Below are 15,552 nucleotides of genomic sequence, written 5' to 3'. Positions count from 1 at the left end.
AAATGAAACCTCTACAACAGAATTCAAGTGCAGATTGTAACGTTTAATTTGAAGGTTTGAACAAAAATATCTGATAGAAATTGTAGGAATTGTACACATTTCTTTACAAACACTCCACATTTTAGGAGGTCAAAAGTAATTGGACAAATAAACCAAACCCAAACAAAATATTTTTATTTTCAATATTTTGTTGCGAATCCTTTGGAGGCAATCACTGCCTTAAGTCTGGAACCCATGGACATCACCAAACGCTGGGTTTCCTCCTTCTTAATGCTTTGCCAGGCCTTTACAGCCGCAGCCTTCAGGTCTTGCTTGTTTGTGGGTCTTTCCGTCTTAAGTCTGGATTTGAGCAAGTGAAATGCATGCTCAATTGGGTTAAGATCTGGTGATTGACTTGGCCATTGCAGAATGTTCCACTTTTTTGCACTCATGAACTCCTGGGTAGCTTTGGCTGTATGCTTGGGGTCATTGTCAATCTGTACTATGAAGCGCCGTCCGATCAACTTTGCGGCATTTGGCTGAATCTGGGCTGAAAGTATATCCCGGTACACTTCAGAATTCATCCGGCTACTCTTGTCTGCTGTTATGTCATCAATAAACACAAGTGACCCAGTGCCATTGAAAGCCATGCATGCCCATGCCATCACGTTGCCTCCACCATGTTTTACAGAGGATGTGGTGTGCCTTGGATCATGTGCCGTTCCCTTTCTTCTCCAAACTTTTTTCTTCCCATCATTCTGGTACAGGTTGATCTTTGTCTCATCTGTCCATAGAATACTTTTCCAGAGCTGAGCTGGCTTCATGAGGTGTTTTTCAGCAAATTTAACTCTGGCCTGTCTATTTTTGGAATTGATGAATGGTTTGCATCTAGATGTGAACCCTTTGTATTTACTTTCATGGAGTCTTCTCTTTACTGTTGACTTAGAGACAGATACACCTACTTCACTGAGAGTGTTCTGGACTTCAGTTGATGTTGTGAACGGGTTCTTCTTCACCAAAGAAAGTATGCGGCGATCATCCACCACTGTTGTCATCCGTGGACGCCCAGGCCTTTTTGAGTTCCCAAGCTCACCAGTCAATTCCTTTTTTCTCAGAATGTACCCGACTGTTGATTTTGCTACTCCAAGCATGTCTGCTATCTCTCTGATGGATTTTTTCTTTTTTTTCAGCCTCAGGATGTTCTGCTTCACCTCAATTGAGAGTTCCTTAGACCGCATGTTGTCTGGTCACAGCAACAGCTTCCAAATGCAAAACCACACACCTGTAGTCAACCCCAGACCTTTTAACTACTTCATTGATTACAGGTTAACGAGGGAGACGCCTTCAGAGTTAATTGCAGCCCTTAGAGTCCCTTGTCCAATTACTTTTGGTCCCTTGAAAAAGAGGAGGCTATGCATTACAGAGCTATGATTCCTAAACCCTTTCTCCGATTTGGATGTGAAAACTCTCATATTGCAGCTGGGAGTGTGCACTTTCAGCCCATATTATATATATAATTGTATTTCTGAACATGTTTTTGTAAACAGCTAAAATAACAAAACTTGTGTCACTGTCCAAATATTTCTGGCCCTGACTGTATATAATATAATAAAAAAAGTATATATTTTTTAGTACCTTATGGAATGCTCAATATATGTTGCAGAAGTAAAATTATATCATGAATAATATTCGAATCCCACCATGTGAATCTGTATGATTGTAAAAGACCTAGCACTAAGCCAGCATGTCTCCTGTAAAATATGTTATATCAATAAAATGTATATCCATTCACTTTTGGGAGCTAACAAGCATGGTAAAAGAATAAGGAAGAAATAGTTATGTAATACCTAATGCTGATGACACATAAGTAAGGCAAGGAAGTATCTTATATGCAAGGGTGAAGTCTGGGTCCCACTATATGGCTTCCATTAAGATAAAGAACAGAACATTAAAAAGAAGGATCACCAACAGGGATAAGATACCTGCATAGTAAACATTAGGCAGCCTGAACTTACCAGGATGAAATGGGGGAACGTGGAACTTGCCTACATGCCTCCTGCAATGTGCGAGGTTGCTTCAGTTTGTGATACTTTGGAAACAATGGTAGAGGAGTCCTCATCATTCTAGGAGAGTGGAAAAATTAGTTTGCGACATTGATAATTCCGTAATTTTTATGACTAGGGGCCGAGAGCTGGAGCCAAAATAATTCAGTTCAGAGCACAAGTAAGGCTCAGCGTCACCGATTGGCAGGTGCTCGGAAGAAAAATGTAAGGCAAATGAGAGAATTCCGGCACACTGACTACCACAAATGAAGTAAAGAGACTTAGATTATGCTATGTTCATTTTTATTGTTGAAAAAAATTATTTCAAAGTGCTGTATATGGAACTGTCCACAAAAAGTCAACGTTTCGGCCAACAGGCCTTCGTCAGACTGGACTTTATCTAGATATAAAGTGATAAAAAAAACAATCATAGAACATAAGTTGTAGTAATACAAACATGTGCAAATATTTTTTTTTTATTCAACTTTTTATTTTTGAAAAAGTTTTTTTTTTTTTTTTTAACATGTTGTACAACAGAAAAGAAAAGAATAACACTCAGACATGCAGTTACATGAATAGCTGTACCATTTCACAAGTATGCTTACAGATGGACTATATCATTAACACTCTTATTGTCAAATAGAAGGTGGAAGGTGCCCCCTGAAACCGGTCTAAATCCCGAGTATCAGTCACTCCAATCCTATATCCGACCCTACACCTGATAGGTGTCCACAAGGGCATCCCAAAGAGACCATGTCACTGTGAACTTATCCATTGTATTATGGAGCTGGGCTGTGAGCTTTTCCATACTCCTGACATCTTTTATTCTGGCATATAGATCTGAGACAGAGGGCGGGGCTACCCTTCTCCAGAACAGTGAAATTAGGTACTTGGCCGCAGTAAGGACATGGAGTAAAAGCTTTAGTTCAGGTTTGCTTAGAGACGATGGGAGGGCATTCAGCAAATACACTACCGGATCTCTGGTCACACTACCAATCTGCCAATCAGGGACTCCACCTCCTCCCAGAAGCCATCGATGATCGGGCATGTCCAGAATATATGGTATTGGGATGCTCCCCCAAGGCCACATCTCCAACACACGTCTGGATATGTACGGTTAAATTTGTGAAGGAGTTCTGGTGTGTGGTACCATGTCATGAGGATCTTTACTTGATTTTCCTTATAAAGAGTGCTAATTGAGGACCTAAATGTCCTAGCCCATATTACTGACCAGAGTGCATCTGAAAGGGGGCGTCCAACCCATCCCTCCCATCTCTTCATGTATGAATGCCTCAGTGCCTCCGGTGAGTCCCCGATTATCAGAATGTTATAAATGGCCGAGATCAGTCCCCTGGTCGAGGTCCTGCCAGAACAAAGGGTTTCAAATGCTGTGGGACACCGCACCCCCGCCTGTCCCATAATGTCTGTGAAAAAATGTGATACCTGTTGATATGAGGAATATAGATGGAGGGGTAGGTTGTATTGATATCGTAAATCCGAAAATGGCTTCAATTTCAGCATAACGGGGTTGACCACGTCCCGAAAACAGTAGAGGCCCGCCTTCGCCCACTGCCCCGTCACCCCCGGATTCATGCCCTTTGTCAAGTGTGGTGTGAACAAGAAAGGGGTCAACAAGGAAGACTGTGAGGCCAGCTGGAACTTCATTCTACACTGTCGCCACACCTCTCTTGTAAATGCCATCGGGCCTAGGAGGTCTCTGGAGGGGGTTTCACTAGGGCATCCCCATATTAGAGAGCTAGGATGGAAAGGTGCCATCCAAATCTTCTCTATCTCCGTCCACTTGTTAAAAGCCTGCAGAGTCGTCCATGACGCCAGGCTGCGCAGGTGTGCGGCATAGTAATAAAGCTTAAGATTCGGACACAAGCCCCCCTTTGTACGTGGTGCATATAGTACTGAATCCGGGATGCGGTGCCTTCCTGAGTGCCATATAAATTGCAAGAGTTTTGATTGGACTTTTTTCAATACCCCCAGGGGAACCCGCACCGGGAGTGTTTCAAACAGATACAGAAATTTAGGGATAACTGACATTTTAATTGTAGCGATTTTACCCAAAAAAGAGATCTGTAATGATGACCATTTTTTAAAACTATTTTCCACTTCGCGTATCAGGGGCGGGAAATTGGCTTGGTATAATGTTTTATAACTGGGGGTTATTTTGACTCCTAAATATCGTAGGGAATCTGAACGCCAAGAGTACTTAAAATTTTGTTTGAGGGTCTGTAATTTAGTTTCTGGGATGTTGAGCGGCAAGGCCTCTGTTTTGTCGGAGTTAAGTTTATAACCCGAGAGTCTAGCGTATTGAGTTAGTACTGCGTGTAAGTTTGGTAGGGAAATGACGGGATTAGTCAGGGACAACAGGACGTCATCTGCAAATAGGGCCACTTTAAAGGATTTATCCCGCACCTTGACCCCCATAATGTCCGGATTGAGTCGAATATGTGCTGCCAGTGGTTCAATGCTTAGGACATATAGCAAAGGGGACAGAGGACAGCCCTGCCTAGTTCCATTTCGGATGGGCAGGGGATTTCAGTGTGCATGAGGGAGGCGAATTGTCGCCGCAGGGAGAGAATACAAGCCCCGCAGGGCTGAGACAAATGGTCCCGACAGGCCGAAGTGGCCCAACACAGAAAACATGAAGGACCAATCCAGCCTATCGAAAGCCTTCTCCGCGTCTAGTCCCAGAAGAAGTGCTTACACTCCTTCCCTATTCACCACCTCTACCAGATCTAAGATCCTTCGGGTGTTGTCCCCCGCCTGTCGATAGCGAACGAAACCTACTTGGTCTTTATGGACCAGCTGTGGAAGCCAATTATTTAGGCGGTCCGCCAACAGTTTGGTGAATATTTTGAGATCAGAATTTAAGAGGCTAATAGGGCGATAGCTCGCACATTCCATGGGGTCCCTACCCGCTTTAGGGATGACAGTTATGTAAGAGTGTAAAAAAGTATTTGGGATGTCCTCACCCTTCATAAAAAGATTGAAAAGATGAATCAAATGAGGTGACAGTTCTCCCAGGAAGGTTTTATAATATAGGTAAGTAAACCCATCCGGGCCCGGAGCTTTGTGGTTTGGGAGGTCTTTAATGGTCTGTTGCATCTCATCCGGGACTATTTCTCGGTTAAGATCCTCCAGAGCCTCCCGGGACAGTTTTGGAAGGTGACAGTCAGTCAAATAATCATTCAATATTGTTGTTCTATCTGAGTGGGACATTGATAATGATGGAGGGATAGAGTACAAGGATGTGTAGTATGCGTGGAAGAGTTGTGCGATTTTTGTGGGATCATAATGAGGGGTGCCCAAAGTATCCTTTATGGCGCAGGGGGCGGAAGTTATCGTTTGGTCCCGAAGCCTTCTGATCAGCATCGTATGTGGTTTATTGCCATACTCATAATACTTCTGGCGTGAGTAACGTAGGAGCTTTTCTATTTTCCCGTGTGATATCTCTTTTAATTTAGTTCTAAGGTCTATTACCGCTTTCAGGCGAGTCTTAGAGGGGTGGGTGCGAAGGCGTTCCTCCACTGATCGGAGGTCTATTTCACATTGATGATAAAGTTGCTGTGAGTCCTTTTTGAGCTTGGAAGAAATGGCTATGCACTCCCCTCTAATAACCGCCTTGTGGGCTTCCCATATCACTGGGAAAGATGGAGGGGTCTGAGAATTCTCCTCAAAGTAATTCTGTATAGCCTTACGGATAGATTCTCGAGAAGTAGGGTTGGCGAGTAGGGATTCATTTAGTCTCCAGTGGGTTCTTTTTGAGGGAACATTTGTTAAATTAAGGTGTAGTAGTAAAGGGGCATGGTCTGACCACGTGATACTGCCTATTTGTCCTTGCCGGAGTGTTCTAAGAGTGAGAACATTACCAAAGAAATAATCGATTCGGCTATGGGAATTATGAGGGTGTGAGAAGAAGGTGTATTGTCTCGCTGTTGGGTTATCAATTCTCCACAGATCAAATAGTTGGTATTTATGGATCAGTTTGCGAAATTCCGTAGACAGAGATGATTTACCTGGGCTTGTGGAGTGTGAGGTTGCTAACATTTTATCAGCTCTATGGAAAACACCATATTAAAGTCCCCCCCCTATAATGTGCATGACCCCCCGGTCTGACGGGAGGCGTGAAAGGACCGAGGAAACAAACCTATTCTGATTAGAGTTTGGGGCATAGAGGTTACAAAGGATTAATTTCATCCCATTCAGCGTGCCCTGGATAATCAGGTAACGACCTGAGGGATCAGCCTCCCACTTACTCACTTGAAGTGGGCAAGTGCGAGAAATTAATATAGCCACCCCAGCTTTCTTTTTTGTGTTTGTAGCCGAAAAGGATTGAGGCGAATGGTTATTCTAGCATCATTATGGTCGGTCTCCAGCTGGTTTATTCTTTTGGAGATAGAGACTACATCCTGGCGGACTGCCGCTATTTCAGACCTGCAGGTGTCTTTTACTTCAGAAATAAGTGCTTGGAAGTCCTTTTTTGTAGGAAGCTGACACACAAATTCCCACCAATCTGCTGGAGGACATGGAGGCTGTGTGGGTGCAGCTATCGGGGTTTCTGGAGCTCTCTTCCTGGGAGCTTCTCTAGCAGGCGAGTTCAGTGGGGTCCTGGAGGTCTTTTTAAGCTGTGCCACTGGAGCTGGGCTCCCTGACCCTGTATCTCCAGACAGGTTCTGGTTTCTTTGGGGTCTGGGGGGGAGAGACTCATTCTGCAATATTGGTGGTCCCAGTGGGGAGGTCGGGGGGGGGGGCACTTCTAGGAGACTCAGGGTCATCCCACACAAGCTGGGAAATTATAGCAGGCTGTAGGGCCTCATTTCTGGCCACTCGAGCCTCCTCCTGTGCCTCTCCCCAGTCCCCCCCCCTCCGCCATCCAACATCCCACAGTCTGGGCTCCCCCATTCCCCACTCCCGCCGCGCCGGGTCATGCCACCAGACTCCCCCTGTGAATGCTCCATAGGAGCCGACGGGCTCCAACCGCCGCCGCTCTCTAGGATCTCTAGAGGGGGGAGGGCCGGCATCTCCACTATCTCTGTGTGACCGCCGGAGCTCGCGTCTAGGGAGAACATGTACCTCGTGTCTGGTCCCGCAGTCCCTGGGCTCACGCTCCCGGCCAGCTCGCTGCAGTCTCGCTCCCGCCCGCGAGCAGGTAGGTCGCCTCGCGTCTTCTCCCCCGCCGCCATCTTGACCACGAGGCAAGCCCCCCTCCCGCCGGCGCCCGCGAGATCTCCGGCTCTTCCTCCATCTGCGCCGCCGGTCTCTTCTGGCCCCTCACCTCTCCTCCCGTCTGCGACGTGGACTGGCTCTCCCTGTCCTCTGCCTCCCATACCTCCTGGTACTGCCGCCGTCTGTGAAAGCCGGTGATGTATTGCTCCGGCCGTCTGGGCGTCCTCCTGGTCTTGTTCCCCTGACATCTCTCTCATCAGGAAGGAGTCCATGGTAAGCGGTGCTGGGGTTCCCGGGTCCCTGGTGGTCTTAAGGGGCTTCCTCTTCCCCATCCTGGGCACTCCAAGCTAGTATAAAAGTGCTTATTTTTCTCCCGGGCAGAGGAGCTCAACCCTCAGGCGTCCTACTCCATGAAGCTCCGGCCACGCCCCCCATGTGTAAATATTTTTACAGTACAACAGTACATCTCGTCAGAAATAACAATTGGTAATGAATGAAACAAAAACTTGTTGGGCATCAAAGATCTCACACCGAGGAGAAGCCAATGTCATGTTCAGAGTGTGGGAAATGTTTTATTCAGAAATCAGACCTTGTTAGACATCAAAAATTCACACGGGGAGAAGTCATTTTCATGTTCAGAATGGGAAATGTTTTAATTGGAAATTAGAACTTCTTGTGCATCAAAGACCTCACACAGTTGAGATAGCAGGGACAATTGTAATATCCACTTTTAAAGATCATGAGCATTGTTCTGTCTCGTGGTTTTCGGCTTTGGTTTGTACTGTGTGATTTAAGGAAGAACTAGCTTGACTACTAACTTCTGTAGTGGAGCCCAGTGTAAGAGGCGGCTGTTTTGCAGAGGATTTCACAGAGACTATTATTAAAAAGTCTAAAAAATTACAAAGAGACAGGGAGGATTATCATGTACTATCCAAACAGGATATTACTCAACCTACTCCGAAAAACCCTACTATTGGTGAGCCAAAAAACTCCACCGAGACTGGTTCTAACCACACAAGGGTTTTCACCAACAGTAGATATAAGAAGACTAGATTTCAGCAATTCAGTAGAATTAGATCCTATTCTGCTGATCCTAGTGTGTCATCTCCACTACTAGCCACTGTTTGAGACAATGGTTCACAAAACCTTTGTTAGAGACGGGAGACTTTTCTCTCTCAGGTAGTACAGGATGATTGGATCAGCGGCCGTGTCGTGTATGGAGACGCTTGACAAACCAAGACAGACAAGTCTTTTAAAGTGTGTAAAAATAGATAAGAGATTACATAAAAGGGGAATTACACAATAGGTTAATTACACAATAGGGGGATGTTTTCGGCTAATTACATGTTCCCAGAGTAATTCATCAATTTTGACATATGTTTGACAAGCATTTTATAATTTTCTGGGAATCGACATTCTTTTGGCTAAATTTGACTTTAGTAATTATATTATTCCAGGAAATTAAGGAATAAAAAGATATGGTGGAGAAAATCCTGCCAAGGACACATACAGTCATATGAAAAAGTTTGGGCACCCCTATTAATGTTAACCTTTTCTCTTTATCACAATTTGGGTTTTTGCAACAGCCATTTCAGTTTCATATTTCTAATAACTGATGGACTCAGTAATATGTCTGGATTGAAATGAGGTTTATTGTACTAACAGAAAATGTGCAATCCGCATTTAAACAAAATTTGACTGCTTCAAAAGTATGGGCACATCAACATAAAAGTGACATTAATATTTTGTAGATCCTCCTTTTGCAAAAATAACAGCCTCTAGTCGCTTCCTGTAGCTTTTAATAAATTCCTGGATGAAGGTATATTTGACCATTCCTGTTTACAAAACAATTCCAGTTCAGTTAAGTTTGATGGTCGCCGAGCATGGACAGCACGCTTCAAATCATCCCACAGATGTTCAATGATATTCAGGTCTGGGGACTGGGATGACCATTCCAGAACATTGTAATTGTTCCTCTGCATGAATGCCTGAGTAGATTTGGAGTGGTGTTTTGGATCATTGTCTTGCTGAAATATCCATCCCCTGCGTAACTTCAACTTCGTCACTGATTCTTGCACATTATTGTCAAGAATCTGCTGATACTGAGTTGAATCCATGCGACCCTCAACTTTAACAAGATTCCCAATTCCGGCATTGGCCACACAGCCCCAAAGCATGATGGAACCTCCACCAAATTTTACTGTGGGTAGCAAGTGCTTTTCTTGGAATGCCGTGTTTTTTTGCCTCCATTCATAACGCCTTTTTGTATGACCAAACAACTCAATTTTTGTTTCATCAGTCCACAGGACCTTCTTACAAAATGTAACTGGCTTGTCCAAATGTGCTTTTGCATACCTCAGGCGACTCTGTTTGTGGCATGCTTGCAGAAACGGCTTCTTTTGCATCACTCTCCCATTGTTGACCGATGCACATTGACACCATCTGCAGCAAGATGATGCTGCAGATCTTTGGAGGTGGTCTGTGGATTGTCCTTGACTGTTCTCACCATTCTTCTTCTCTGCCTTTCTGATATTTTTCTTGGCCTGCCACTTCTGGGCTTAACAAGAACTGTACCTGTGTTCTTCCATTTCCTTACTATGTTCCTCACAGTGGAAACTGACAGTTTAAATCTCTGAGACAACTTTTTGTATCCTTCCCCTGAACAACTATGTTGAATAATCTTTGTTTTCAGATCATTTGAGAGTTGTTTTGAGGAGCCCATGATGCCACTCTTCATAGGAGATTAAAATAGGAGAACAGCTTGCAAGTGGCCACTTTAAATACCTTTTGTCATGATTAGATACACCTGCCTATAAAGTGCAAAGCTCAATGAGGTTACAACACCAATATAGTGCTTTAGTAAGTCAGTAAAAAGTAGTTAGGAGTGTTCAAATCAAGAAATTGATACGGGTGCCCATACTTTTACACCGGTCAAATTTTGTTTAAATGCGGATTGCACATTTTCTTTTAGTACAATAAACCTCATTTCAATCCAGAAATATTACTCAGTCCATCAGTTATTAGCTATATGAAACTGAAATAGCTGTTGCAAAAGCCAAAATTGTTGTAAAGAAAAAAGGTTAACATTAATAGGGGTGCCCAAACTTTTTCATATAACTGTATCTTGCACAACATGGTCATTACATGAGATTAAGAGAGAATAAAACAATAATCTTTTAACTGGCTAGAGTATGTGTAGCAGACTATAGACAAAATGGCTGAAGAAAACAAAACGGTGTCTACTTTAACAATTCCCCTCTTTATTATGTTCTTATTCTATGCTACATATCCCTACCTATCAGTAGGTCTGCAGAGTTGCCCTACTTCACAATACAAAAGGTTTTCCCTACACATATTATGGGGTACTACCATTCAGACATACCCTGTAAGTCGACCTATCCTTTTTCCCTATGCCTACCCTTTTTTTCCAGGACCACATGACAGCACCACAGGAGGTTGCTTCCTCCTCCCTCTACAGGGACAGGAACACAAGAGGTTAAAAACCCCGCTCCTTCCCAACCTCTCCAGTGTTTTTTCCTGTCCCTGTACAGGACGGACGTAGGAACTTACCGGGATGTACGGGGTCCAGGTGGATCGGGGGGGGGGGGCTCTGCTCTCTCTCCTTCCAACCTGTCAAGATGCCCCAGGCAGACACCACGCAGCGCGGGGTCCCTCAGCCGCGCCGGTCGAGCAGGAGCTCCCGGCGCCTGTCGCTTCCCTCCGAGGGGAGGGCTCTCGGCCTCCTGCCACAGCGATGCTTCCGGGCGCGGTGTGGAGACGGACGCCGGCGGATGGGCGGACATCGGCGCATGCGCAGACGCCACACTTCCGGTTTCCGGGTTAGTGCGGCCCTGGAGTTTTGGCGCAAATTTCAAATCTGAAGTTCGGACAGCAGGACTGCGACCTGGCACCTTCACTCAGGGAATAAAAACCTGGAAGGGTAGGGGGGGGGAGTACATTGTTTTTAGTTAGGCTCCGCACTCCAGCGCTGCCTGTGATGGATGAAAAAGAAAGTTCAGACACTAAAGCCCCTAAGGATGCCCAGGTCTCTGTAAGTGTCAGCCCTTCAAGGTTTCATTGCCCTGTAGTCAGGAGACTTGTCTGATCCTTGTTATTTTTTGCAGGGTGGAGGTTCTTCTGTGGGTTCTGGCACCATCCCCAAAAAGAAATGTACCACTAAAGTTAGGCGTTGTGCGGTGTGTGATGCAAAACTCCCAGACGCCTATGTTAAGAAGCTCTGCGAGACCTGCATTGCAAAGTTGATATCTGAGGAACAAACTGCCCTCCTGACAGACATGAGATCCATGATACGGGAGGAGGTTCAGGCTGTCATGACGAGCCACCCACCAGAGCCCCCGGCGCCTCCTAAAAAATGTCCACGCCATATGTTAGAGTCCTCGGAGGAAGATGAGATGTCCAGGAACTCCGACTCCCCAGGGGAAGATGAGGTCCTGGGTTCCTTGCCAGAGGAAGAGCGGCGTTACTTATTTTCCGCAGGCGACACGGATGAATTACTCCGTGCTGTACGGAAAACTATGATGGTGGAGGATACGGAAGAACCTCGAGCCATACAGGATGAAATGTTTGGGGGACCCCGGTCTCAGCGCCACAGGGTCTTTCCAGTAAATCACCACATGCGTGCGATGATCCTGGACGAGTGGGAGGAGGCGGAGAAACGATTGATTGTTCCCAGGGACTTCAAAGCCAGACTGCCGTTTGAACCCGATGACAAAGAATGGGAGGACGTTCCTAAAATTGATGTCCCCGTGGCGAAAGTCACACGGAAGATGTCAATCCCGTTTGAGGACTCCTTGGGTCTCAGGGACCCAATGGATAGGAAGGCTGATGGCCTTCTTAAAAAGGCTTGGGAGGCTTCTGCAGCCAACATTAAAGCCAACATTGCCGCTACTTTCGTGGCACGGTCTATGTTTTGTTGGTTGTCAGACCTGGAATCTCAAATTCGGGATAATGTCCCTAGGGACGCCATTTTGGACTCCCTTCCTATGTTAAAACTGGCGACCGGATTCATGGCAGACGCCTCCGCTGAGTCGGTGCGTTTTTCTGTCAGGAATGAGGCCCTTACTAATTCAACCCGCAGGGCCATATGGTTGAAAACCTGGTCGGGGGACGGAGCATCTAAGAATAAGCTGTGCTCCATCCCTTTTTCGGGTGCCCGGGTGTTCGGTCCTGCTCTAGACGAAATTCTAGAGAAGGCTTCCGATAAAAAGGGCGGTTTCCCAGAGGTCAGAGCTCCCCGTCCTCTCCCCTCCCGGAAGTTTCGTCCCGCTAGGCAAGACTATAGAGGCAGGGGTAAGGCGGGCAGATGGGGTTTCCACAAGGGAGGACCAGATAGGCAACCCCCCTTCGAACCCAGAAGGAAGCCAGATAGATCCTGACGCCATTATCGGGGGGAGGCTCAGCAACTTTTTGGGACACTGGCAGCAGATAACCTCCAATCCGTGGGTCCTTCAAGTGGTGGGGGAGGGTCTACGGATAAAATTTTCAGGGACCCCCCCCAAACAGGTTCATCCTGACGAAACCCCAGTCGCGGTCCCTTACCAACCGCCTCTGGTTGGATGTAGATTCCTTACTGCACATCGGGGCAATTCTCCCGGTTCCAGTCTCAGAACAGTTCCTGGGCCACTATTCTTCCCTATTCTCTGTTGCCAAACCCTCCGGAGAATTCTGAACGATCATAAATTTAAAGCCCCTCAATCTGTGGGTCCGGTACAAATGATTCCGGATGGAATCAATAAAGTCTACCATTCCTCTCCTCAACACGCACTCAGTCATGGCCACGGTAGATCTGAAAAGCGCATATTACCACATAGCCATTCACCCACACTCTCAGAAATACCTGAGATTTGCATTAGAGAGGGACAGGATATTGTATCATTTCCAGTTCTGGTGCCTTCCATTCGGCCTCTTTTCTGCCTCCAGGGTGTTCACGAAGATAATGACGGAAGTAGTGGCACACCTGAGAATATCCAATGTTTCCATCGTCCCTTACTTGGACGACCTTCTGCTGTTGGCGGACTCACCGGAGGAACTCTCCCGGACGATCACCACCACCTTGACGTTACTGACATCTCTCGGCGGGGTCATAAACGATCAAAAGTCCAATCTCATGGCGGAAACAAGGAAGCTGTTTCTGGGCATTCTTCTGGACTCAGATGCGCGCACATCCTTTTTGCCGTCTCAAAAAGTGGAAGACATCAGATCAAGAATCCAAGCCCTCAGCCGAAAGAAGCAGTGCTCCATCAGGGAGGCCATGAGCGTCCTGGGCATGATGACTTCCTGCATCCAATGTGTTCGCTGGAGTCAATTCCACTCCAGACCGCTCCAAAAGCTAATCCTGTCGTACACTGTGGGATCCTGCTGGTCCCTCCATTTCAAGATTTCCCTAACTCCTCAGGTCGTTCACAGTCTAAGATGGTGGATGTGCAGGAAAAATCTTCGCTTGGGCGTTTTGTGGGACTGCTCGCCGTCCGTCACGCTCACGACCGATGCAAGTCAGACTGGCTGGGGCGCCCATGTGAACTCCCTTTACTTTCAGGGCAGATGGCCTCCAGAAGTGTCAACCCAGTCGTCCAATTTCAGGGAGTTGCAGGCTGTCTGGCAGGCTCTGAAGGCAGCTCATCCTTTGTTCCGGGGTCAACATGTTCGGGTCCTATCGGACAATGTTACGACAGTGGCCTTCCTTCGCCATCAGGGGGGCTCTCGCCACCCACCTCTGCAGGCTCTGGCATCGAAGATCTTTCAGTGGGCAGAACGCTCGGTTCTCTCCATATCGGCGGTTCATCTCAAGGGCTCGGGAAATCATCTCGCGGACTTCCTGAGCAGGCGCACGATCGACCCCTCGGAATGGGAGCTGAAGGACAGTGTCTTTCAGGATCTGGTCAGACGATGGGGAAAACCCCAGGTAGATTCGTTCGCGTCCAGAACCAATGCAAAGCTGGAAGTCGTCTTCTTCTCTCTGAATCCCCGGGATGCTCCTGCTGCGATCGACGCCATGACCCAACCATGGTCCATGGGTCTGGTGTACGCCTTTCCGCCTCTGCCGTTGCTCCCCAGAGTACTCCGGAAGATTCAACAAGACGGAGCCCATGTGATTCTAGTAGCCCCGTTTTGGCCGAAGCGCAGCTGGTTCTCTTTACTCAGGAACCTGGCAGTTGCAGATCCGGTCCTACTTCCCTTGACGGGCGATCTCCTCAGCCAGGGTCCAGTTCTTCACCAGGACCTGGATCACCTTCAGCTATCGGCCTGGATCTTGAAGGGAGGTTCCTGAGACGAAAAGGCTTGTCGCTTGATGTCATCTCTACACTCCAGGCAAGTCGTAAGCAGATTACCCGGACCATATACGGGAAGATCTGGAAGAAATTCTGCTCCTTTCTGGGTGAAGAACCTGCTGACAGTTCTCGACCTAATATTCTGAAAATCTTGGATTTCCTGCAACTGGGATTCCGCAAGGGTCTTATGCCTAGCACTTTAAAGGTCCAAATATCGGCACTCAGTGTATTCTTTGATGTGTCACTGGCTTCCAATCCCTGGATTGCCAGATTCGTAAAGGGGATACAGCGCCTTCAGCCTACAATTCGACCCATAGTGCCTCCCTGGGATCTGACTTTGGTGCTCAATGGCCTTTGTGATTCGCCGTTTGAGCCCTCGTCTACCATTTCAATGGAACATTTATCCTTCAAGGCGGTGTTTTTAGTGGCCATCACAACGGCTAAGCGGATTGGTGAATTACAGGCTTTGTCTATCAGGGAGCCTTATCTTCAGATTCTAGATGACAGAATTGTACTGAAACTTGATGCAACATTTCGTCCCAAAGTGGTATCCTCGGCAAACCTGGAACAGGAAGTGATTTTGCCATCCTTTTGCCACAACTACACGAACCAGAAGGAACAGCGGCTGCATTCCTTGGATGTGAAGCGAACAGTATTGTGCTATTTGGAGGCCACCCAGAGCTGGAGATTGGACTCCACCTTATTCCTTCAGTTCAGGGGTAGAAATTGAGGCAAATCGGCATCAAAGGCTGTACTGTCTCGATGGGTTAGATCCACAGTATCCTCAACCTATCAATTGGCAGGTAGAACCCTGCCAGATCACCTTAGGGCCCACTCCACTAGATCACTATCTACCACATGGGCAGAAAGGGCAGGGGGCCTCTCTAGACCAGATTTGTAAAACAGCCACTTGGTCAGGTCCAAACACCTTTTGTAGACACTACAAGTTGGATATTCTGTCCTCCCACCAGACCTCGTTCGGTAGGAAGGTGCTCCAGGCAGTAGTCCCCCCCTGAGGATAAGTTAATTTGGTACTCTCCTGTGGTGCTGTCATGTGGTCCTGG

General features: G+C 46.8%; 1 protein-coding gene across 1 annotated transcript in view; it reads left to right on the top strand.

Annotated features, from left to right (window-relative positions):
* LOC142259007 (uncharacterized) overlaps positions 1 to 15,552 on the top strand; it is a 244,029-nt gene that overhangs the window by 144,855 nt on the left and 83,622 nt on the right. The window contains exon 18 of the mRNA XM_075331545.1: positions 903 to 915. Coding sequence (XP_075187660.1) covers positions 903 to 915 — 13 coding nt within the window. The remainder of the gene's footprint in view (positions 1 to 902; positions 916 to 15,552) is intronic.

The sequence above is a fragment of the Anomaloglossus baeobatrachus genome (assembly GCF_048569485.1).
Source record: "Anomaloglossus baeobatrachus isolate aAnoBae1 chromosome 5 unlocalized genomic scaffold, aAnoBae1.hap1 SUPER_5_unloc_21, whole genome shotgun sequence".
Lineage (NCBI taxonomy): Eukaryota > Metazoa > Chordata > Amphibia > Anura > Aromobatidae > Anomaloglossus > Anomaloglossus baeobatrachus.
This window is presented reverse-complemented; position numbering and strand designations above follow the sequence as displayed.